Source organism: Lepisma saccharinum, chromosome 7 (genome assembly GCF_977018435.1).
Source record: "Lepisma saccharinum chromosome 7, izLepSacc3.1, whole genome shotgun sequence".
Taxonomy (NCBI): Eukaryota; Metazoa; Arthropoda; class Insecta; order Zygentoma; family Lepismatidae; genus Lepisma; species Lepisma saccharinum.
The window spans coordinates 83,554,308-83,578,245 of record NC_139235.1 but is presented as its reverse complement, the minus strand read 5'-3'; the positions used below and the strand labels follow the sequence as shown (position 1 = coordinate 83,578,245).

Here is a 23,938-nt window from a genome sequence, read left to right as displayed (position 1 = left end):
TTTATTTCGCGACCGATCGGACCTTGATAAAAAAAATAGCACTCGTACATTTTAAACTTCGTCACACACTGCAAGGAAGCACAAAAGAAATTGTCCAACTCAGTATTGACTGAGTATTGACGTGTAAGATGCACATTGCTTTTCAGACCTTTTTTAAAAGTAAAAAAGTGCATCTTATACGCCAGCAAATATGGTATATGCATAAATTTACCAACAATTTTTCTTCAACTTTAATATTTCATGTGTTCAGTTCAGATAAATATTTATTGGGAAAGGAAAGAATAGATTACATAATTACATTAAGCTACATACATTAATTTCAACAATAATATATAGATCTGAACATGATGAGTATTCTATGTAGCTATTTTTTCTTCTGCCTGAGCTGTAGTTGATGCCGGCGGCTTGGAGGTGTGCACGTAGAAATCAACCAGTATGGTATACAATGCAATTTCAAGCCCTTGAAAGATAAGTGTGCTCATAAAGGTGCAACTTTATTTTATTTAGTGGAGCAATTATTAGAAAATAATTCATGGTAAATACTTTACATGTTCTACATAATTTCTTGTGACTCTCTCTAGCCAAATTATCAAGGGAATGAATGCACATATTCACAAGGCTAGTGTAACTAACCAGGCTTTGTGGAGTAAATTTTAATGAAATTGATATTTGAGTATCGTATTTATTTACAATAATAATCAAGTGAAGACATCACCAACCACCCTGGAAATTAGCATCCTTCATGAAAATTAGAAAAAAAGGTGAAGAAAATTATATTTTTAAACTTATTTTGAGGATGCTAGAAGTGGCCAAGAGGATTGGTAATCTACTCCACAGTCGGACAGTCTGCCACTCTTCCTGTGCTCCCCTTGTGACAGATATGAAAAACAGTTTAAATGCATATTTACGTGTAATTTACACTTCTGAGATTTCACACCTAAGCAACATGTCTCTTGGATACTAGCGAATCAACAGCAACATTTCCCACCATAGCGGCATGACAGGCCACACAAGCCTGCGTTCAATTGGTCGCTTATTGCTTCATTGAGAAGTCTCCCTTGCACATTAACAGAAACAAAATATTCTCATATCCCTTCTCTGCTTGTATACATGGGGCTTCCCAGATGGCACAGTGTAATGTCGTCGTTTGCAATCAAGCGATTCCGGGCTCGATATCTGTTAGAGGCATATAGTGGTTCAGATCCCATTCTAAACTGTAGGTCCAGTCCTGATTAGCCTATCTGTGCATAAAGTGGACTCGAAAACAAAACTCAAATGCTTTTATCTGTATGTTCATTTTTTTTTTCTTCTGTATACATTGCTTGCAGTCGATTCTCTTTCATATATTTGAATTTTGAGGATACTTTTCTCAGTCATATTTGAACTCAATAAAAATCTTTTCACTAAACAAAAATAGAGTATCCTGAATCTATTCTCGAAGTGGAACAGGCTGAAAGAAAGGGGATATGTTTGTATGATTCAACTTGGAGACAGTGAAGCAGGTGGGGCGATACTTAAGCAAATTATCCGAGCTGGGGCTGCTTTACAGGGGATGCCCCACTTCAGGCACTGGGAGTAATACATCGAAGTTAAAAAAAATTGATGAAACCAAGGCTGATGGTTTAGTAGGCCAGTGAGTTGTGTTCATCACATTTTTAATATAATTTCTTCTTTTTCCAAACCACATCTATGTAGCACATGGAGCTTTATATTTTATAGATCAAGTATATAGATACTACACTACAGTAAATCCACCCAAAATTTCTCATGAGGTCTAGTTTATTGTTATTTCCATAGTGAATTAACATTATACATCCTCCAGGATGTCAGAAGTCAGGTTACGTAGGGATTTATAGTGTATACTCAATGTGTGCACCTTGAACCCTTTTCTCCAGAACCCTTTTCAGAACATCCAGCATAATTATGTCTATACATTGCACAATGCATTCCTTCAGATGCTGGATGTTCTGAATCTCAACTTTAAATGACTCCTAAGGAAGAAACCCATTGGTGACAGATCTGGAGACCATGGTGGCCGCTCAACAGAATCGATCCATGCATCAGGAAAGTTCATTGAACCATTAACGGACAGTTAACCCCTAACGAGGAGGGGTACAGTCTTGTTGAAACTTCCCATGTAACCTGACTTTTGACTCGGCCTGCATATTGAATCCATGGACTATACATAAGTGGTATGCCCAGGAATTTCATAGGTGCAGTGTTGCCTCCTTTTTTTTAGTAGTTAGTGCTGTGATATATTTTTACCACTATGTGCACATACTATTTTAAGATGAGATATGATTAGACTTACTTATTGTGGAAAGTGCAAGCAGTAAGAACAGAGACCCGTAGAAGCATCGGAGAGAGACATAAGCAATGCTGCTTGCTATGACTGAATTCACAAAGTCCATCATGGCGTTGTACGTCAGCAGAACTATCGCAGGCATCAGAAAATTTCTCTCGTTCTGCAATAGTTAATAGGAACTAATTGCAATAAATCAACAAAAATCATTGAAGAAAAAAATACATGAAATTAATCTATTCCCGCAAAAGTAACTCAGAGGAGAGTATTTTTTTTTTTTATACTTGTGCAGAAATTTTCGGTATCTGTGATATGCCTCATGCTTGTATTCAGTGCCCATAACAGACATTGGAGGTAAGGGGAACTGTTGTATTTCCATAGGTAAATTGTAGTGGGTCTGAAGTTAGGTGAAGAGCTAATAGAAAAAAATGTAAAACATCCTTCTCCTATCTTCATCTTTCCAATGAGAAAATGGGTTTCTCTTAAGACTGCACGGAAGGAAATGACAATAGTAACAATAAGCACTCGGTTCAACTCCTTTAGGGCAAGTGCGTAGATTACTTTGTCTGTAGCTCTTCAGTCGCAGAAAGGCTAAACATTGCAGCCCAAGCAGTGGCCACTGTGGGGTGTTGGTGGTGGGAGTCATAACTCCCCACCACAGTGTTCCTAAAAAAAGAAAGTAAAGGGCAGGAAAGAATAGCAAAATGAGGGAGACTACTAAAAAAAAAAAAAAAAGAAGTATACATGACCCCAATGTTATTTCTACACATTGAAGTGATGATATCAGATTGAATGCTGGTGCACACACTTTACTATGTGGAACGATAAGGACAACCATGTGTAGCTGTTGCAGGAGACATTGTGATACAGGTTAAGGCTTGATTGGACCTTTGGCTGATGCCAGGGTAGCTTTCTTAGAATTTTTCTCTCTTTTCGAAAACTGCTCTGATATTGCAAAATTTGAAAAATTACGTGTGTACACAATACTTTAAAGATTACCCATAATAATTTGCTACCTCAAGTGCCAAGGTCAGCAGACGTCACTGCCATTATCAATCAAATATTAATTAATCTCATCCCTAGCCTGGACCTCCCTGATTGCATAGTGGTAGGTAGCATCATTGCCTTGTAATCAGTGGGTCCTGGATTCAGTACCTGGTGGAGAGACATCCTACGTAACCAAAATTGGTTGGCCCACCATTCGGCCAAGTGTACTAAAAATGGTTGGCCCAACATTGGGCCAACTGTACAAAAAATGGTTGGCCCAACATTGGGCCAACTGTACTAAAAATAGTTGGCCCAACATTGGGCCAACTGTACTAAAAATGATTGGCCAAATGTAAGAACGTACCGTTGGACAATGGTAATTTTGGCCGTGATCCCATTGGCCCAACATGTGGTTTTTTACATTGGGAAAAATTACACCACTTTCTCAATCATATGGTATCATTGTTTTCAAGGTACCTTCAAGTGATAGCACAAAACACTTTCTAGAGCTTACTTAGTTTTCTATATTTCATGGAATTTAGTCTGCACAATCACTGTTTATTTTCCTACATATGAAGCACCTTCACAAGAATACCTGTGAGAATGTTCTTGTTCTGTTACAGATAAACCATAAGGAATTCCCAAAACATCTTTCATCCATGGAGGTTACTTGGGATAGTGGTTTAGCCAGACCTTGAAATGTAGAATATTATAATGCCACTCGTTCTTACCACATGGTAGTCTAATTGCGTGCCAAATAACTACAAGACAGACATGATATTGTTGCTTATCTTACCTGCACAATTCCCCAAAGAGCTATCAAGAAGCATGTGATCGAAAGGGAAGCATAAAGCTTTCCACAACCAGCAATCACGACCAGCTCTGGAAAATGAAAATTGTAAAGCCCTTATACAATTATATAATATATGTAATTTACCTGTAGGGAAACAGTTCTAAGCTGACAAGAAACTGATTACGTGTTGGAAGCCCATCTTGCATTTTGTGCATTTGAGATCTTCGATGATATTGGTTTCTGATCTGAATAAGAGGCGTTTCTGCAACAGTTCTTTAGTTGCCAATGTCAAAGGTGTGTCCAATGCAGCCTTATGGTAGATGCTTATTTGTTCGACTCCCCCCCAATATGAAAACATACAACATGCTCAAAAGAAAAAGTTATATCTAACAAATTTTCTGTTCCACTAATCACATAAGGTAACCATATATGCAGGCAGTGGCAGCGATTGGGTTCCAAAACTAGGAAGGCACAGGCACTTTAATTTCACTTGGTTCATAAGGTTTAGCATAGTGCGGGGGCAGAAGTGGCAAAAAGTGGGGGCAACTGCCCCCCCCCCCCAATTGCCGACACTGTATTCAGGAAATCAGTAACCTAGGATTTTTAAAATAATAATAGTAAAAAATTGCTCCTTTTACTACTTGAAGTCCTTTTGTACCGAATTTCATGAAAATCTAGTTGTGATTTTGCTGATGTTCTTTCCTAAACACTCACATATAAACTCATCAGCCAATGACCATTCAGTGCCCGTGATGGAACTCGCCTGTGTGCACACCACTTTAAACAGCTCAAATCAATGCTCACTGAGCCCACTTCTGTGATTAGTTCTTACAGGATTTGCAGGCAGATAATGGCATACACTCAGCCTCAAAGATAACACGCCATCACCTTGTAATCAAGGGAGGCACATAGTGATTCGGATCCCACTTTAAACTGTAGGTCCAGTCCCGATTAGCCTTGCTGTGCATAAAGTGGACTTAAAACATCACAATTTTCCTTTTGTTTCTTTTTTTTTTATTCCGCGTATTTTTAGGGAATCAAATTGTGCTTGTGCTGGAGCAGAGGTTGTTCTCTGCTTATTTGTGTTTTTTGTTATCTTGAACCCCACGTTGCGAAATCAGAATAAATGAACAGGTTGGACAATTTGCCTACAGCTAATGTTCGCCATTGGTTGTACATTCACCCCACTTAGTAGTACAGTCAGTAGCGGATTAAGCTTCCTCGCTTCCCCTAGGCACAAACTTAATATGCGCCCTTCTCAAAAGAAAAGTAGTAACTTATTTGCAGTATTTTTACAGGCTAATATAAAAATTAGTGAACATACTGAAATAAAAAAACAAAGGATAAAAATCAATAACAAACAATTCATTTTCTGTATGTGCTATACCTAAAATTATGTAATGTATTTAGAAATTAAATTCACCAGTCATAAATGAAGCCGCTTCCGCCTCACTTTGGTTGCTGTGTCCATCAGTCAAGATGTCTGCTTCCATGTGGATAATAAATAACTCGTTCAGTCTTTTATTACACATGGTTGAACGGAGATAAGTCTTCAGTCTTTTTAGGCCCGAAAACGAACGTTCAGCTGAACAGTTTGTTACAGCAGTACACAAAAAACACTATTACTTAAAAATCTTGTCTTACCTGGTATGAGTCTTTGCGAATGGGAAAAACCGTTTTCAGCATTCTGATTAATTTCATGTCTTAGAAGAATGTCAATTGTAGACTCATTCAGACACCACTCGGCAGAATCATCACTAACGAAATTTGCACTCTCACTGTCACAATCAGGAACTCCTACGAACTGAGGGGACACTACCTCAGGTGCACTTTCTTCCTCCACTAAACCCACAATGTTTTCGACATTTTGCGTTTCACAGAGTTCACTGGATGTAGCCACTTCCACTTCAATTTTTGAACTGCTTTCGGAAATCACTTGTTCCTTTCACCTAAAAAACGTGTCCACTGTACCAAGCTTTTTCTGTAAGGTTGCTTCTCTTTCACGCTTTTCGTTTGCAAGTTTACGATAAGCTGCCCCACTTAACTTTGTTCGCTTCATGCTGCCTGCTGCATAAAAAAAAAAACACCAAATCGGAAACGCACTAGCAACAAACTCAATGCACCAGCCAGAGAATACAGTAAGACAAAAACTAGTTGCGGTTCACGCGAAAGCTGTACTCGCCCACTCACTTATCAGCAGTGTTTATGTGTTTATTATTTTTTTAAGACTAGCATTGTTACAGATGCGAGTTTCAAACAATCAGTCTTCTTTCCTGCCTGGTCATTAACAAATGCTTAGTCGAAGATCGAGGGGTATGTATTTACAAAAACAAACCAACAAAGGCTGGGTGACTTGCATTGTCATTGTAAGCGATAAAAGCCACAGCACGGGTAAGAAATAAATTGATTGGTGCCTGAAAGGGGGCAGAGCAGACGAAACATTTCCCGATAACACATAAATCCGATACATCAAGGTTTCTTTCATATGAAGCGAAAGTGTTGTAAACCGTTGATTTGAAACATTGGTTACGTAGGTCTAAATTGTCACTGTGTACGTAAGACACTTTTTATTATTCTTGATATTCTGGAAAAAAGATTTGCCGCCCCCAAGAGTTGCCGCCCCTAGGCACGTGCCTAGTGGGCCTATTTGGTAATCCGCCACTGAGTACAGTAATTCGTTTCTTTATACAGCGCTTTTGTCCAAAGTGAATGTCCGACGACATTGTTCGAGAGTATTTAAGTAGAATTTTCTTTATATCGTGTATTTACTCTTTAATTCATCTTAGTGAAGGTGTAAACATTTCTAATTGATGTTACAAAACGTTAAAATGAGTGTATCAAAATTACACTGTATAAATTATACAGTACTGCCAAATTCGTTAACTGTACAAGCACTGGAGCAAGTAGTTGACCGAGAGGGTTTGCTTTTGAGTCGTAACGCACTTGTTCCATGTGTTAGTCCAACTGTAAATAGTTTGTCTCCCCCACCCCCACCCCCAATAATATTCTCCACACACGCTACTTATCAGAGTTAAGGTGCAACTGTACCTTTGGCCTAATTCAGGTAAGACTTTTTCGAAAATTCATCTCAATTCAATTCAATGGTCTTTATTCTTGCGCGAGGTTCAGCAAGAGCTGATGTACAGTGGAATCCATGAGTATTTTCATTAATTTTCTCTTACATTATATAGGAGAAAATATACATTTTTTAGAGATAGATTTTTATGTGTGCTGGTGCAGAAGTTATCAACAGCTTGTTTTCAGTTTTCTTTTAATTCTTGAAGCTCTTATTGGGTCAAATGAAGTGCACGAACATGCTGATGGACAATTTGCATGGTTATACTCATGTATCCCACTCTACCAACTAACCTGACAAAGAAAGAAGTAGCAGAGTACACAAATCATTTCAGCTGAATGTTCGTGTTGTTTCTAAGATGTCCGTAATAATTTCGTAGTGTCTGACTGTTTCAGGAAGAATTCTAAATGGATGTAATTTTTTAGAATTTGAAATATCTTAACTCTTTAGTCTCAGAAGAGCCACTAATTTGTTTAGATTTGGCTTTCCTTTACATGGAGTAAATAGGAGCCTCATTTCCACATCAGAGGTATGACATGTATACAATTACGACTAAAATTACACTAAATGTGCACAGGAATAGGATTTTCGGTGGTTCTGGACCAATTCATACTTTTCAAGATGAGAATTCTAACAAAGTTTCCTTTTGAACCAAGCAACCAGGGCCATAGTCAAGGTTCTATTGGTGGGCGACTATCTTTAAGGGTGGATAATTATGTCTGGTATCTACACTTACGTGCATCAATTTGTAAAGTTCAGGATAGGCGATTCCCACTATGGCTCACCTGTAGCTACGGCCGTGTAAGTAACTGTAACTACATTACGTTTCTATTTGTATTGTATTATGCTTATTGTTATTATATGCACATTTCTACCTATTTGGTTAATCGCAACGATGATGATGCATGACCTTATGAAATGTGACAAACACAATTATGCATCCATGCGTGACCGGGGTTCGAACCTGGAAGGGATATATTGCAATATTGAAAAAAATATCATCCAAGCGATAGCAACTAGATGATATATCGTCATGATGTTTTGGTGTATATATCGTGTCAGTGGTATATATCATCACAATAGTTTGGCAAAATATATATCGTCACGGCATTATATATCATGTCATCGATATATCATCACGATATTTGGTGATATATATCGTGTCATCGATATATTGTCACGATATTTGGTGATGTATATCATGTCATTGATATATCATCACGATATTTGGCGATATATATCGTGGAGACGATATATTGCCAATATTGCGGAAAAAAAATATCGTATCGTAACATCTGTGTTGATATTTTCTTGGCATTATATCGCGATATCAAATTCCCAATATTGTCCATCCCTATACTGACCACTCTGCCACGAAGGACGGCCAGAATGCATTTTTGGCAGATGAGACAATAAATGATGCAAGGCTATTTTTGAGGATAGAATAGTGTGTAAATTGTAGGAATTCCAGAGCATATTTCAATAAGTGTAACAACTACAACTTTACCCTTATGTACTAGTGCCAGAAGTTCTGAAACCTCAGAAACTACAGACTTCCGCGTGGCTTAACCTAGCGAGGGACACTAGCGCCACTGCGTCCATACCAGGGTTTCAAATATGGTGGTGGATCTACAAAATGAAGCTTGATATTGACAGTGCCTCGTTTTGGATGGAAAATACTCACGCGATTCATCAAGTCCTTTGGGAAGGAAGAAGAAATTTCTGCTGCCCTTATCAGTTTTCGCCAGAATGTTGCCGTCAGCCTCCACCAACCACTCACTCTGCCCGTACCACAAACTCCAGACACTGAAACACTGTTAAGAAAAAAAAGGATAATAGCATGCTGCGATAACCACTCCGTTTAAGAGGTCGGCTAAAATGATTTTTGTTAATACATATAACCAGCACTTGAAGTGGAAAATGTTTGCTATTGTCGAATTAAAAATTATAGATACTAGAGTTTGAACTCCAATCAAAAGTTAACCAGTAGACCTACATAAAAACAATTTACATCAAAATTTAGCTTATTCAATTCTGCGTTAATCTATGCTAACCAAATATATTTCCAGTATGATTTCTATTGTTTGTTATTTGTGTCTTTTTTTTTTTCAGTTTTGCTCTCTTTGGAATTCTATAAATATAAAACGGGTTGTCCGATCCGGATGAAATTTTAGAACAGTGCAGGCAGACAGGTTTTAAACATAATTCTTAATTTTCAGATTTTTAAAATTTGTAAAAAAACTGTTCTTATGAATTTTGCAAAACAACTTTTTGTTAGTATTGGGTAGTCCTACTAATATGATCATGGTCTTGTTTTGAAGCTCTGTGCTTCTGGTTTTAAAATCTATCATAGGCTAATTGACAGTTCACATTGCTAAACCGATTTTATACAGATTTTTAGTCAACCGAGTACAGATGTACGAGGGTGAATCAAATATGAACAAGCCTTGATTGGCTAAGCGTCGGAATGGGTAGCAGGGTGTGATTGGGCATGTGCGGCCGGTAGGTGGGGCTGTTGTGAGTCAGGAACCAGAACAGCCGGCGTGTCGCATGCTTCGTTTAGTAGCTCTCACGATGAGTGAGCAGAGTGTGCCAGTGTCTGTTGCACAACGCATAATCATCAAGTTTCTCACCCAGGAAAACGTCAAACTAGCCGAAATTTACCGGAGACTGCAAGCCCGGTTTGGGAATGGTACCCTCTCATGGCCAAGGATGAAGGTGTGGTGTAAGGAATTCCAGCAAGGCCATGAACGTGTTGCAAATGAAGTGCACCCCCGTCGTCCTCGCACCAGTGTGACGAATGACAACATGGCTCGTGTTTGTGAGTTTGTCGAACAGGATCGACGAGTCACTGTGAAGCAAATTGCAGCAGAACTTGGTGTGAGCTATGGAAGTGTCCAATCAATCATCACAAAGAACTTGGGCTTCCGCAAAATCACAGCTCGGTGGGTTCCCAAGCTGCTGAATGTTGCTCAAAAAGATGACCGAGTTCGCATTGCTCCCCAGCTTCACACTCGTTTTGACATGGAAGGGGAAGCATTTTTGCATCGCATCGTTACCTGTGACGAGACATGGGTGCATCATTACACCCCAGCATCCAAGCGTGCCAGCATGGAGTGGAGAAGGAAAGGCGAAGGAAACCCCTTGAAGGCCAAAGTTCGGTTGTCTGTGGGGAAGGTGTTGGCCACGGTGTTTTGGGACTGGAGGGGGATCCTACTGGTGGATTTCTTACATGAACGTCGGACCATCAACGCACCCTACTACTGCAGCCTCCTGGATCAAGTTAAGGTGCAGTATCGACGCAAACAACGAGGCTGTCCCATCCGCCAGGTCTTGTTCCTCCACGACAACACCAGACCCCATACAGCAGGTGTTATGTGGCAGAAACTGGTGGAAATGCACTGGGAACCGCTTCCGCATCCACCGTACAGCCCAGACCTTTCACCATGTGATTTTCACCTGTTCGGACCCCTGAAAGAAGCACTTGGGGGCGAGCTATTTGCGACCAACGATCAGGTGGAAACCTTTGTGCGCAACTGGTTGGCTACCCGCCCAGCTTCATTCTACGAGAACGGCATCAAGAACCTACCACAACGTTGGGAAAAATGTATCACTAAGGGCGGAGACTATGTAGAAAAATAGGATGTGGCAATGTCTCTGTTTCCTTCAATAAATTTTGTTTTTCCGCACAAGGCTCGTTCATATTTGATTCACCCTCGTACGTGGAAATGTACCAACACCTCATGAAAAAAAAATGGTTAACATAGATTAACGCAGAATTGAATAAGCTAAACTTGCATGTAACTCTTTTTTATGTAGGTCTACTGGTTAATTTTTAATTGTAGTCCAAACTAGAGTATCTATAATTTTTAATCCGACAGTAGAGAGATGTTTGGTCGAGCCTTCGGATTAGCTGGGGGGGATGCTCCTATTAATGACAATGAGACAACTGGGGGCATGATTTTATAAAATTTTGCTGTACTCCGTTTTGGAAATCGCTGGAGCGAATGAACAAAGCAAGTCTCTGCACAAGTAGTGACTCGACTAATGAACACGTTCGAGGAAACAGGATTGCGTAGAGGGAGGGAGCGACTGCAGTTACCACCCTTTGCAGCAGCGTGAACTGCTTCACTCTGCCCACTCGGTTTCTCCCCTTCTCTGCCATTACACGTGGCCTTGATCCAGAGATTCCCGGGATAGAGTATAGCTGAGGCTTACCATCCCTCCTTGCTTTGGTCACTGCATATAACTAATATCAATGAATTTGTAATTGAGCCTACGCAAAAAAAATAATGCTAATGTTAAATGTAATAACTTTACTCACCAGACCTGCCACCAGAGCTAAGATTGCTTTGATTTTTATTGGATTCCCTTTCACAATCATCATTGGAAAATGTGGATTATTTGGCTGTAAGATAAGGAGAACAACAAATGTCAGTCGACAGACTGTAGCTTTACAACATGTTAAGTATAATAGCTACAGTACAAACGCACGATCATATTGTTTCACATGCATAAACATAAGCAGCATTTGGTTGGCAAGAAGGGATCCATTTTCTACCACAATTAAAGAACATAGTTAACGACAATTCCAATTTAGGATCTCAGTAATGGAGTTTTGAGACCATCATCCCCAGTTTTATCATTTTCTACCCTTTCTCTTAGATTCCAGGATGTCGTACAAAAATGTATTCATTTTGCTCTTTTGGGATGAGAAGTTGTTAGTACTCTGAGTACGATTATTTTACTAGTTCCATTTTTTTTTTTTTTTGTTTTTAAAATAGTGTTTTTTAACGCCATTGATTTGTCGTGAAATTTTTGCTCTTGCATTAAATAGTGGGGTGTAAGATGTGACCTTCCACATAGTACACCCAATTGTAACCTCACTTCCACATAGTACACCCAGGACTGCATTTTGCAGACAAACGAGGCTCTGGCAACTGACCCTATGGCCAGTATAATTCTGTGTTTTGTCCTGTTTTTTGTCCTTATGTGTGCTGAGTGCCCGTTTGCAGCCTCAGCTTTTAATGGAAGTCAGAATATTTTAAGATTTTATTCATGTAACATTGGAGTTGGAGTTGTTATTTGTAACGATAAGGGGCTCGACCCCGTATAATATGACGGGTACAAAATAGCCTAAGTGCTGACGCACCCAAAATTTTAAAATCAAATTTAAATTCAAAATAGTTGTAGTGCCTTATTAACATATTCTAATATTCATGGGTGAAGCCTGTGAAGGGTTTATTGGGTTTAAATCATCCTCAGAATTCAAGAGAGTGATGTTTCCTTTGCTAAAACAGTATGTTTTTACACGTTTGTGTGTATGTGTACTGATTATTTAAAAATAAATAGATACTTTTGATTCTACTATACTTATACAACATATAGCACAGTTTCAAAATATGAATCTATTCTTTTTAGTATATATATATATATATATATATATAATCAAGTTACAAACGCAGCTTTGCTTAATGAACTTTCCTTTTCTTTCAAATTTATGTAAAGATTAGATGTTGGATTTGAGAGCCAAAATAATCTTTACAAAAGATCATGCTCAAAATATTTGACTATAAGATGTCCTCCCACTAAAGAAGCCTGCATACACATGTATGTATTTTTTAAAATTATAAACACACCTGTGCTCCTATGAATTCCTGCAATTGAAGTATTAACTTAGTAAACAATCAGTGACTTAAGCATTAATTTTCTTAACAGCGCAGCTTTTGGACGAGGAAAAAGAACAGGGAATTTTAACCACGATATTTTTTTACATTGGCGAACAAGACGTAGATATCTAGTATCTATGGATATGATTCTTGATTTGTTCCAACAATAGTTCTGTTCATCATATGCATAATATACGATTGTAGCCCAGTCAATAAAGGTTTCATGTCGGGAATAATCCCGAAAAAGCTGAATTTTGGCCAGTTGTTGGAACACTACTAGGAGTGCAAAATCCCAAAAGTCTCTGCCCTCCCCATGATGAGCCCCTTCCCCTCAAATGTTAGATTTGTAAACTCTCAGTCTTGGACCTATATCTCCATAACTAAAGGTCACAAGCAGATAATCCTTTTTTAGTCGTCGTCCTTTTTGCTAATGCCAGTGGTTTCGCCGTAATTTGAAATGTAATTTTCTTAGTACTTTATAAAACTTTTTAGCTTGTAACTTTTTAAATTAAGTGACAAGAAATTGTTTGAAATAAAAGTTGTAGCCTAATTTGTAAGCTTTAAAACTATATAAGTTTTAATGTGTTTTAAACTCCAAAAAATGTGACTCCAAATCTCCCGTAGCGAGGATCTTTGTCACAGTCCGGCGGCTAAGTTCCGAATCATTGACTTTTTGAATAAAACAAGTAGCTGTGCTGTAACAATGTCAATGTTTTTATAGTTGTTGATTTCGATTCATTTTGTTTAGTAGGAAGATTGATTTCAAGTAATGTCTTGTGTTAAAAATGCACACTGAGTTTGTAAATGATTATTTCAAGTGAAATAATTCCTCAAGAAGTGTGAACTTTTTAAAAAAATCGTTGCTACACAACTTATGAAAACAAACTTGAGCGCTAAGGACTTAAAATCCAATTTTTAAATTGTATAATACTCTGTTCATCTTTCGCATATCGTGATGCAGAAACTCAGTAATGTACAGTTGCAATCTCAATGAGATAGGTACCTGCTCCTTTAGAGTGCTCATCCATTCACTCCTAAACTTTTCTATAGGAGTGTTCTTAATTGATAACTACATAAAACATAGTCAATTTGAAATTGTGTTATGTAATTTACTGCTTTACCTCTGACTCGTCTCCCATCGGTCAACGGAACCTACCCTCCACGATAGTCTGAAATCTGGTGCGGCTAAGGTTAATGCCCCCTTTTGAGTCTCCAGGGAGCTAGCTCGTACCATGGTGGAGGCACTGGGTGATGGACTTCGAGTTGGTGGGTTAACGGGAATGACATCGGTGGTGTGGCTCTCTTTCTACGATCAGCTCTCGAAGCTCCTTCGGAAATCGCGTTGTGAAGGATGAGATGAGACTAAATATGCTCCCTTCGATTTCATACTCTTTTCAGAAACTATAGTTTTGTAAATGGAGTACTCAAAAAATGTGTTCATACAAAGTAGGCTATACTCATACTAAATAAACTGACTTGTGAGGAATGTAGTACAGTTTCATGCTTCTGCCTCCTTTTTGCACTCTTTTAGTACACTATTGATCTCACACCGTAGCCGTGTGATCTAAGACGACATGCTTTGGGCTCGTCCACGCTGGTTCGAGTCTCCTGGGGAAGCGTAACAACTTTTGTCCTGATATTTCAGCCCGTGTAAGGAACCGTTGGCCACCCACCATTGAGAGAAATTTGGGGAGCTACAAATGAGTAGCGTAAGCTGGTCATAAATACGGAAACACAATGACCAATAGGGGTTCGTTGTGCTGATCACACGTCACCCCGTATGCTCTCCCACCTTGGGTGAGTGAGTGATTAGGATGAGATATGAGTGAGGTCAGCAGTCAGTAGGTACACCCGGGCCCTCAATGGGCTGTTGCACCACTGGTTAGTGTTATTATTTAGTACACTTTTGAGAACTCTTAGCACACTGTGTAAGAAGTATATTTTTTCTACAGTGAAAAAGGAAAAATATTCTTGTGGATGATGAAAATGTATTAGCTTGTCATGGATTTGGTGAGAACACTCAGTATTCTTTTAAAATTTAAAAATGCTCTCATTATAAGCCACGAATAACAAGGGTATGTAAAATTTTATTCGAACTTGTTTCAAAACATAGGGATGTACGTGGCTTGATGCATCCGGTGTCAGTAAACTCTCATGCTAGAGTTTGCTGGCGAGGTAGCACGTTGGCTGGGAAATGCCAGCTCCATGCTGCTCTCGATCAACTCTAGAAGAATTCCATACTGGATGGTTATTTTGAGAAAGAGCACAATGCCAACCTTCATGGCTGAAATAAAGAAAGAAAAGGTTGACTTTAAGTTCTTAATAAGCTCTTGTTGTTCGTATATAAACTTAATATGGCCCATAAATTACACTATATGCATGTGTTTAATACGAGGCGCATCCAGAAAGTAAGTTTCCCTATTTTTTTTAAAAAAAACAACAAAACAGTTTCAGGAAACCATTTATTGGCAACAGGTACAGCAAAGGTTCAGCTATTTTTCAACATAGCAACCACCAGAATTGAGACACTTGTCGTATCGTGGTATCAACTTTTGGATCCCACTGTCATAGAACTCTGCCGCCTGTGAATGGAACCAGCGTGTGACAGACGTCTTCAGCTCTTCGTCGTTGCCAAAACGCTCACCGGAGAACAGGAATTTCTTGAGGTGCAAGAAAACGTGAAAATCGCTGGGAGCCAGATTAGGACTGTAAGGTGGAAGATCAAACAACTCCCAGCCAAATTCCGTCAAAACAGCTGCTGTGCGCCGAGCCGTATGTGGACAAGCATTGTCATGGAGGAGCACAACACCTGCAGTAAGCATGCCACGCCTCTTGTTTTGAATGGCACGTCGCAATTTCCTTAGTGTTTCACAGTAATGGTCAACGTTCACCGTTTCACCTCTGGGGAGGAAGTCAATGAGCAAAATGCCCTTCCTGTCCCAAAACACGGTGCACATCACTTTCTGTACCGACAGCGTCTGTTTGAATTTCTTCTTGACCGGAGATCCACTATGCCGCCAATGCATTGACTGCTGCTTGGTTTCCGGGGTGAAGTGCGAAATCCACGTCTCATCGCCCGTGACGATCCTGTCGAGGAAATCATCGCAGTCATCATGGTACCGTTGCAGGAATGTCAGTGCTGCTCCTGAACGTTTAATTTTGTGTTCGGGTGTCAGGTTTTTCGGCACCCACCTGGCACACAATTTTTTGAACAGCAGGCGCTGCGTGACAATCTCATGCAACACGGATTGCGATATCTGCGGAAAAAGGCTACTCAACTCCGTAATCGTGAAGCGATGGTTCTCTATGATGCGCTGCCGCACCAGCTCAACCAGATCATCAGTGATGAGGGACGGACACCCACTGCGCTCTTCATCATGGACACTTTAACGACCTTCTGAAAACTGCCGACACCAGCGACGCACCATCTGCTTACTCATAATGTTCGGCCCATACACCTCACAGAGCTGACGATGAATGTCAATTGGCGTAATGCTTTGTGCATTCAGGAACTTTATCACCGACCGAACCTCGCATGCGGCGGGAGAAGGAATACGAGCTTCCATTTCGGACCACTGCTGCCTCGCTACTGGCATGCGGCGGAAGAAGGAATACGAGCTTCCACTTCGGACCACTGCTGTCTCGCTACTGGCGCCAGGCGGGATCTGTCCGCCTGGCATATGATTGATACGTCTTAGCTCTGCTGCGCATGCGCAATTTACACGACTCATTATGTTTACTTTCACGGGAAAAAAATAGGGAAACTTACTTTCTGGATGCGCCTCATATGTAGGTAATGAGAATATTCATAATATCATATGTAAAAGACAACATGTAACATGCATTCATTGCTCTCTCACACATTCATTTTCCAGCCCTCTCGAGTCACTGCTTTTGCAGTGGACTGGTTTTCGTTCACTTGCTCCACAGACTCCTGGGAGAGAATATACAGGGGTGGGCATAAGTAGGTATACAGTTGTATAATAGATATATGAGGTGTATTGAGATGAGTATTTTGACCATATGTTTGTGGCTAGAGGAAAATTTCTCTTTATTAAGTTTCCCAGCTTTGCTCAGTTTGTCTTTTGTTTACTAATTGTTAATTTTCATTCTTTTCAGTTTCTTATTTGTCGTTTACAATTCTCATTACTGTATACCTACTTATGCCCACTCCTGTATGTCCCTGAAGACAGGTGTATATATAGAGAGAGGGGATGAAATTTTTACACTGTCCAACAAAAAGCCACTTAGAAGAGCTTGGCCCTCACAAGACTTGCGACACACACTTCAGTGTTAAATTTTGTAGGTCTCGGTACTAATGTTACTTAACTATACACTTTCATCTAGATGTTACATTTAATACGTTTTTCTTAGATGACTTTTCATAAAACAGAACAACATTTTGAGAACAACCTGTCCTCAGCATTGCTGTGGATGCGAGGAGATTGCAATGCTGCTGTTGCACGCTGCCCTTACCTATCATGATGAACGCCAACTTGAAGAGCAGGATTGCTATCCGGCTACAGCAGATGGCATAGTGGAAGGAGCGGATCTGGTCTTTGATGTCGCTCGTCCACTTGACTCGACCGAACGCCACGAGGGAAAGCATCGCAGATGCCCAAGGATTTGTCTGGAACAGATCAATTTCTTGGATTACCATCTTTCGAGAGAGCGTGCAAGATGGCGACACGGTCGTCACCATTTGTATTCCACCACGTGACAGCCCTTACTCACTTAGAATTGATAAGAAGTGCAAGCATCCACTCACCAAGGGGGTTATCCATACCTTTCATCTGGAGGAAGTGTAGGCTCGTATTGAGGGGTGTGCAAGGGTATATTTAGAGCCAAAATAACCATAAATTGGACCTTTGTATATATGTTTTGAGGAATGTTGTGGAACTTTTAATTTTCTGCAACAGTACCCTGAAAATTTTTCACAAAGGTAAATAATTTATGGTCATTTTGACACAAGAGTTACCTTAACTTTCCCCTTAAAACGGCATTTCTCAAGGAGTAAAATTCTGAATAAAGGGTTCCCCTATTTCTTCTTTGCCGTGATCCTTGTTTTATACACTAACACACAACAATTGTATATTTTAGCACATTACATTACATACTAAATTAAATTTTAAAATATAAAACAGAAACTTTTACATGTAGAAAAACCTCGTATAATATCTGGCAACCACAGGATAAACATTGATGGATACATGTGTTTGTATTTTTTTTTATGCCTATTTAGTGTTGCTTTTCTTCCACTTTCGGCTAATCACGATGATGAGAATGACTGACATACAGATGAAATTGATGAATACTTACAAAGAACATCAATGGTTAGGCTGGGGCTCATACCCGGAAACTTTGGTGACGCCACCAAGCCGGCTGCACTGATATCAGATAAAATGATGGGGGTAAATGTTTTGTGTGGCAGTGATTGAATTGCCATAACTATTTGTCGAGAATGTATATAATGCACAGGTGACAACTTTAGCCTACTTTTTGTTTTTACATTTTATATGTATATTTGAACATTATATTTTCATTGTTGATAATCTAGTATCAAATGAATTTGTCAAATTATTAAATAAAGACAAAATTTTAAAGAAATACATAACACATCCAGACATAAACCCAAAAAGATAATAATATCTAGAATACTCACAAATATTTTCTTTACCAGAAATGAGCACAGGGAAGCAATCATGACACACAGCACCATCACCAGCTTATTATCGTATATCCAATCTACGGAATGTGAAATAGAGTCTTGTTAGATTGGCCGTAGCCAAAAATAGGTGAGACATTTTCAATACTTAGGATATCTTATCTTCAACATCTAGCCAGAATTGTTGATACAGGCCTGCAGGGATAACAATGGTACACTCTTTTTGGTGTCAGTGTAGGACTGTAAATAAATAAATAAATGGGATTGTAGATCCAATAATGTGGACGATCTTCAGTTTTCTTCAATAGGAAGTGGCAGTTCATGCATGTAATGATGTTGGTTGTGGCTTGCAATGCACTGCTGTATTGCTGGGTTCCCTCAGATGTCCCCAAAATGCATGGGCCAAGGTCAACACACAGCTGTGGGCCTTGATGCTGGCAGCTAGTGTGCTGCTCTAATGACAACTCGACCGTGAACAGCACTGTATAATACGGGTATGTGTGTTTGAACAAATTAATGCATGAATGAGTCAAAAAGTTTTGGATGTGTCAGCACACAGGCAATTTTTCACCCTTCAAAGAATAGGAGGAAAAATCCTCTTTTATAAAAACCCTTACCTTGAAGTTAGAAGGGGGTGTAAATAGCCAGTTCAGAAAGATTAAAAGTACAAGGTTGTAGAGGGACCTTCACAGGACATACAACACAGTAAAAAGATAAGGGGAGACTAAAAGCTTCCCAAGAAACATGTATTTTACAAGCAAATGTGTGTAATGTGTATGTACAAATACAACTTCGATGGCGTTTCCTTGTAATCAATGTGTCCTGGCTTTGATACTGGTGGAGGCACATAGTAGTTCGGATCCCACTTTAAATTTTATGTCCAGTCCCAATTAGCCAATCTGTAAATCAAGTAAACTTAAAACTAAAACTTTCATATAACCACAAAAGATCCAGCTAATATACGAGAGGTGACTGAAAAGTTCTCGGCCTTCCCATGAAGGGTTGCCAGGGGCTCAATCGTTCATGGCTAATTTTCAACACAGTCCCCTTTCAGCGCCACACACTTTTACCACCAGTGCTGTAGGCCCATGATACCTTCCTTGTAGAACGTTTCATCCTGCACTGCAAAAAAGTCCTCCACCGCAGCCATGATGTCATCATCTGATGGAAAATGGATTCAACCGAGGTGTTGCTTGAGTTTAGGGAACAGATGAAAGTCGGAGGGAGCCAAGTCTGGCGAATAGGTAGGGTGTCGAAGCAGTTCGAAGCCGCAGGACTCGATGGTGGACGTGTGCGCGGGTGCATTGTCTTGGTGGAAAATGACGCGCTTCTTAAACATTCCACGACGTTTCACCTTGATGGCCTCCCTCAAACGTTTCAGTTGAGCAGCATAATATGCACCGTTCACCGTTTCACCTTTTTTTAGATACTCAGCCAGGATGACACCCCTCACATCCCAAAAAACAGAGATGATCACCTTGGAAGCTGATTTCACTGACTTGAACTTTGGGGGGGGGGAGGGGTGTTTCCACTGTTTTGAATGCACTTTGGGCTCTGGCTGAAAGTGGTGGACCCATGCTTCGTCCATGGTTACAAAACGTTGGAGAAATGTCTCAGGATCAGCCTGAAGGAGGGTCAAGTTTGCTGCAGACAAGAGGTGTCTCTGACGTTTGTTCTCAGCACTCAACATTTTCGGGACCCATTGACATGACACCTTGTGCATGTCCAGCACAACTGTTAGTATGTGTCCAACGCGCTCCTGGGACATCCCAACTTTCTCTGCGATGTAACGTTCTGACACTCGCCGGTCTGCCATAACAAGATCCTGTATTGCTGTGATGTTTTCTTCAGTACAGGCCGTTGCCGGCCTTCCACTGCGAGGTGCATCTTGGACAGAGGTGCTCCCCCTCTTGAATTCCGCCACCCACTTTTTCACAGTAGAATACGATGGGGCATCCTCCACCAATGTTTCCATAATGTCCTTGTGGATGTCCTGTCCACTCATGCCTTTTTTCAGGAGGTATTGTATAACCGCACGAATGCTCACTTTATCCATTTTTCATAAAATGTTCACAGTCTTCACTTCAAACATCAAAATATGAAAAACAAAAGAAGGTAGTACTATGAAATTTGGTATGGGGCTTTGCAAAGGCATATATTATGATTAGCTAAAGTAACATTCAGCTACGATAAATGCATCATGGGTAGGCCGAGAACTTTTCAGTCACCTCTCGTAAAGTACTTACAAAGGATTTCAGTGAAATGAACATCGCCAACCAATTTTCTCAGTTCAGGAATAAGGATGAGATATGAAGACCAAGTTAATATCTGCAACAGACAAGAATTTTAGTATTTTTAATACAGCATTTCACATTCAGCTACAGTAAAAAAAAATAAAAGCTACTGCTACCTACTATTGCACTGTTATTGATTGATTGAGTAGATTTATTTTCTGCCACTATTGGATAATGGCGAAAATGAGCATAAATGGTGATAAAACGAGATGGATGAAGTGACAATCACAAACATATATGGACAACACTAGCCCTACAGACATAGGCGCCGACTCCACGGGGCTTGGGGGGGGCGAGCCCCCCAATGTTAACGATGTGGGGCAGAGTCCCCCAAATAATTTGCTAAGAGGATCTAATGTATTACTTTGCTTCTCTTGTAAAGTTTACTCTGAATTGTGCCACATGAATTTAACTTTAAATACACATTTGAAATATTCTAGACCATCAACGCTGGGGGGCTGAGACCGCTGAACCACCAACTTTGGGGGCAGGCTATGACCAGAGACAGCAAAACACATAAGGGACGTTATCTAAGTGTCACCCTCAGATTTCCATTAAACGTGGCAGGTGTATAGAGGGGCCCAAAGGAAGAAATGCGTAGTTTTTTGGTTAGGCTAAAAAACTGGTTTAGGGTGCAACCCCCCCCCCCCTCAAATGTCAAGATGAGGACAAATTATAGTGGGGATCTGACCCCTGTGTCCCCCTCCGATTACCATGAAACTTGGAACGTGTATGGAGGGGCCAAAAGGAAGAAATCCGTGCTTTTTTGTTTCGGCTAAGAAACGGGTTTAGGGGGCAAATCCCCCCTCAAATGTCAAGATGAGGAAAAATTAAATTGGGGATCTGACTGACCCCTGTGTCCCCCTCCGAGTTCCATGAAACTTGGCAGGTGTATAGAAGGGCCCAAAGGAAGAAATACGTGTTTTTTTGTTTCGGCTAACCACGCTCCGTTACCCTGCTTTGCTCCGTCTATTGTTATGCCCATGCCTATCCGGGAACAACGGTGTCTATGAATTCGGCATCTCTCTACAATTGCATTGCATTTGGTGCCGACAATCCTACACTTCTGTGCTGTGTGTTCCAATTATATGTGCGTGTTCTTCCTATGCCAGATTTACGTGGTTTCGAGGTCAGATCCCCACTTCAATTTCTCCTCATCTTGACATTCGAGGGAGGGGGGATTTGCTTCATACCGTTTTTTAGCCGAAACAAAAAAAAAAAACACGTATTTCTTCCTTTGGCCCCCTCTATACACCTGCCAAGTTTCATGGAAATCGGAGGGGGACACTTGGATAACCTCCCTTGTAAGTATATAATTATGAGTATTGTTAACAATTAACATTTTTACGAAAGAGTTTCAAAAGACGATGTGCATGAACTAGGGTAGTGGAAGGGACGTTCGAGCTACAAATGGCTCTCGCATGACATTCAGAACGAGATCATTGATATATTAGGGAGATCTGTTTTGCGCTCCGTGGTAGTAGATATTAAAAGTCGGGAATGTGAACAATTGACATTCTGCATTCGAACTGTTAAAGAAAATTTTGATATTTTTGAGGAATTCATGGGCTTTTACGAGATTCCGAATACTGAGGCCAAAACTTAAAAAAAGGGAGGGAGTGAGTCATTAATTTATTTCAGTGATCAGAGCCCCCCCAATAATTTTGAAAAGTCGGCGCCCCTGCCTACAGAGGATTATACTGGCAGCGAGTCCAGACGCCAGAGCCTCGCTAGCCTACACAATGCAGTCCATGGCATACGACGTGGAAGGGCACAGTAAAACACTGTAAAGGTAAATTCAAGAAGAAACAAATACTGCAGGTGATGTGCTGGTTCCAATTCCAGCGATCCGTACTTGTCTCCAACAGAAGCCCTTATACTCTGCTAAATGCACGGCCATGAAAGTAGGCAGCTGGGCAGAATTGTGCTGGTGCCACATACGGGAAAAGCAAAGCGAGAGCCCGAAGTCTCTGGTTCCCGCGCACTGTGGGGCAATGTTAACCAGGCTGCGTGCGTTGTCTAATTCGAGCGTCAGACCGACCTCTCTCCGGGGCACTCTTGTCCTGACCTTTCGAGCAAACATTGTCAGTTTGTATCGCATTAATGGATTACAAAGACCAAGATTTTTCATCCTCTTAAACCTCCGACGTGGCCACCCGCCTAATTACATGCCTGTGCGTTTAAACACCCTCGCGGCAAGCACATATTTCCATGTGAAGGTAAACTTGTATGAAGGCTATAATTAAAGAGTATTAACAATTTAGTTCACACTGAAAAGAAAAAGTGGTGAAATATCAAATACACAAACGAACGTGAACGGTCCGTTGCCTTGCCATTTCTTACGAGACGGAACGGGAATATTCCAGATATTCACGAACTGGAACACCGTTCCGGTCCATTTCGAGCCCAGATTTTGGTCGGGTCTGAAAAGTGCAAGACCATACTTCAAGCGAGCATCCTCCGAGTATGCTCTTGCAGTGCGGTCTTGAAGTCGTGGACTGGAAGTGAAAGTCTTTCTAATTGCACTTCGACTGCAGCGCCAAATACGATCAGTAGATATAACTGAGGACACGTTGTTTTCCTCGCGTTTTAAACACTTGTTTTGTCACCATAGATATCACATAGCACTTTCAAATGTTCTTACACATACATATCCACACATTAGAAGCACTTTAACCAACAACTTGCTGACCCATAACGTATATTTAACCCGTGTTGCTGGCTTTCTATCTCCGCGATTTTAAACGAAAATGAACAACGAGTGTGGATATCACGTGACCGAGTCACCAACCATCTGTGCTGCGAGCAGCGTACTTGTGTGCTTCTGTTCTTCGCGCTTTCCAACTGCACTAGGTGACGTCACTTCCGTCAAGACCATACTTCAAGTATCTACTTTGTACCTTTCGGACAGAGCCTATGTCTCACAGTAACTCTGTGGGCCATGGGAAACTTACCACTGATGACGCCGTAATTGTTGCCACATTTAACCAGTGCGGCACACTAGCATTCCCATTGTTGTCCATCGCCAGACTGACTTCCAGTGGGACTCAGTTTTGTATCGATGCGCTCGTCGTATGGTTTGTTACTCCGCACGTTGAAAAGTGACTCTTTCAAAATGTCTGTGGATGCCTCACAAGAATGAAACCACTCCA

At 40.5% G+C, this 23,938-nt stretch overlaps 2 protein-coding genes across 3 annotated transcripts; both read right to left on the bottom strand.

Moving 5' to 3' along the window:
* Nucleotides 1-275: 275 nt before the first annotated feature.
* On the bottom strand, nucleotides 276-12,942 carry LOC145990301 (uncharacterized). Its single transcript, XM_083125993.1, has 6 exons — nucleotides 12,798-12,942; nucleotides 11,483-11,566; nucleotides 8,843-8,972; nucleotides 4,086-4,171; nucleotides 2,312-2,465; nucleotides 276-460 (listed from the first exon to the last, which is right to left on the bottom strand). Exons 2-6 carry the CDS (start codon nucleotides 11,543-11,545, stop codon nucleotides 357-359), a joined length of 537 nt encoding a protein of 178 aa, XP_082982119.1. The 5' UTR covers nucleotides 11,546-11,566; nucleotides 12,798-12,942; the 3' UTR covers nucleotides 276-356.
* Nucleotides 12,943-14,917: 1,975 nt separating this feature from the next.
* On the bottom strand, nucleotides 14,918-23,906 carry LOC145990299 (uncharacterized). Of its 2 annotated transcripts, none has more exons than XM_083125991.1 (5): nucleotides 23,741-23,906; nucleotides 20,739-20,820; nucleotides 18,490-18,572; nucleotides 17,304-17,457; nucleotides 14,918-15,111 (listed from the first exon to the last, which is right to left on the bottom strand). In XM_083125991.1, exons 1-5 carry the CDS (start codon nucleotides 23,807-23,809, stop codon nucleotides 14,969-14,971), a joined length of 531 nt encoding a protein of 176 aa, XP_082982117.1. In that variant the 5' UTR covers nucleotides 23,810-23,906; the 3' UTR covers nucleotides 14,918-14,968. The 2 variants fall into 2 exon arrangements, with proteins under 2 accessions (XP_082982117.1, XP_082982118.1); XM_083125992.1 differs by having other exon boundaries at nucleotides 18,505-18,572.
* Nucleotides 23,907-23,938: the final 32 nt, after the last annotated feature.

Bases quoted from the DNA above. Each gene is read 5' to 3' on its own strand.
- LOC145990299 (XM_083125991.1), bottom strand. From the start codon at position 23,809: ATGGACAACAATGGGAATGCTAGTGTGCCGCACTGGTTAAATGTGGCA. The intron at 20,821-23,740 runs GTAAGTTTCCCA...TGTCTGTTGCAG, and splicing joins CAATTACGGCGTCATCAGTG to ATATTAACTTGGTCTTCATA. The intron at 18,573-20,738 runs GTAAGTACTTTA...CACATTCCGTAG, and splicing joins TCATTTCACTGAAATCCTTT to ATTGGATATACGATAATAAG.
- LOC145990301 (XM_083125993.1), bottom strand. From the start codon at position 11,545: ATGATGATTGTGAAAGGGAATCCAATAAAAATCAAAGCAATCTTAGCT. The intron at 4,172-8,842 runs GTGAGTATTTTC...TTCATTTTCCAG, and splicing joins CAAAGGACTTGATGAATCGC to AGCTGGTCGTGATTGCTGGT. The intron at 2,466-4,085 runs GTAAGATAAGCA...TAACTATTGCAG, and splicing joins CTCTTTGGGGAATTGTGCAG to AACGAGAGAAATTTTCTGAT.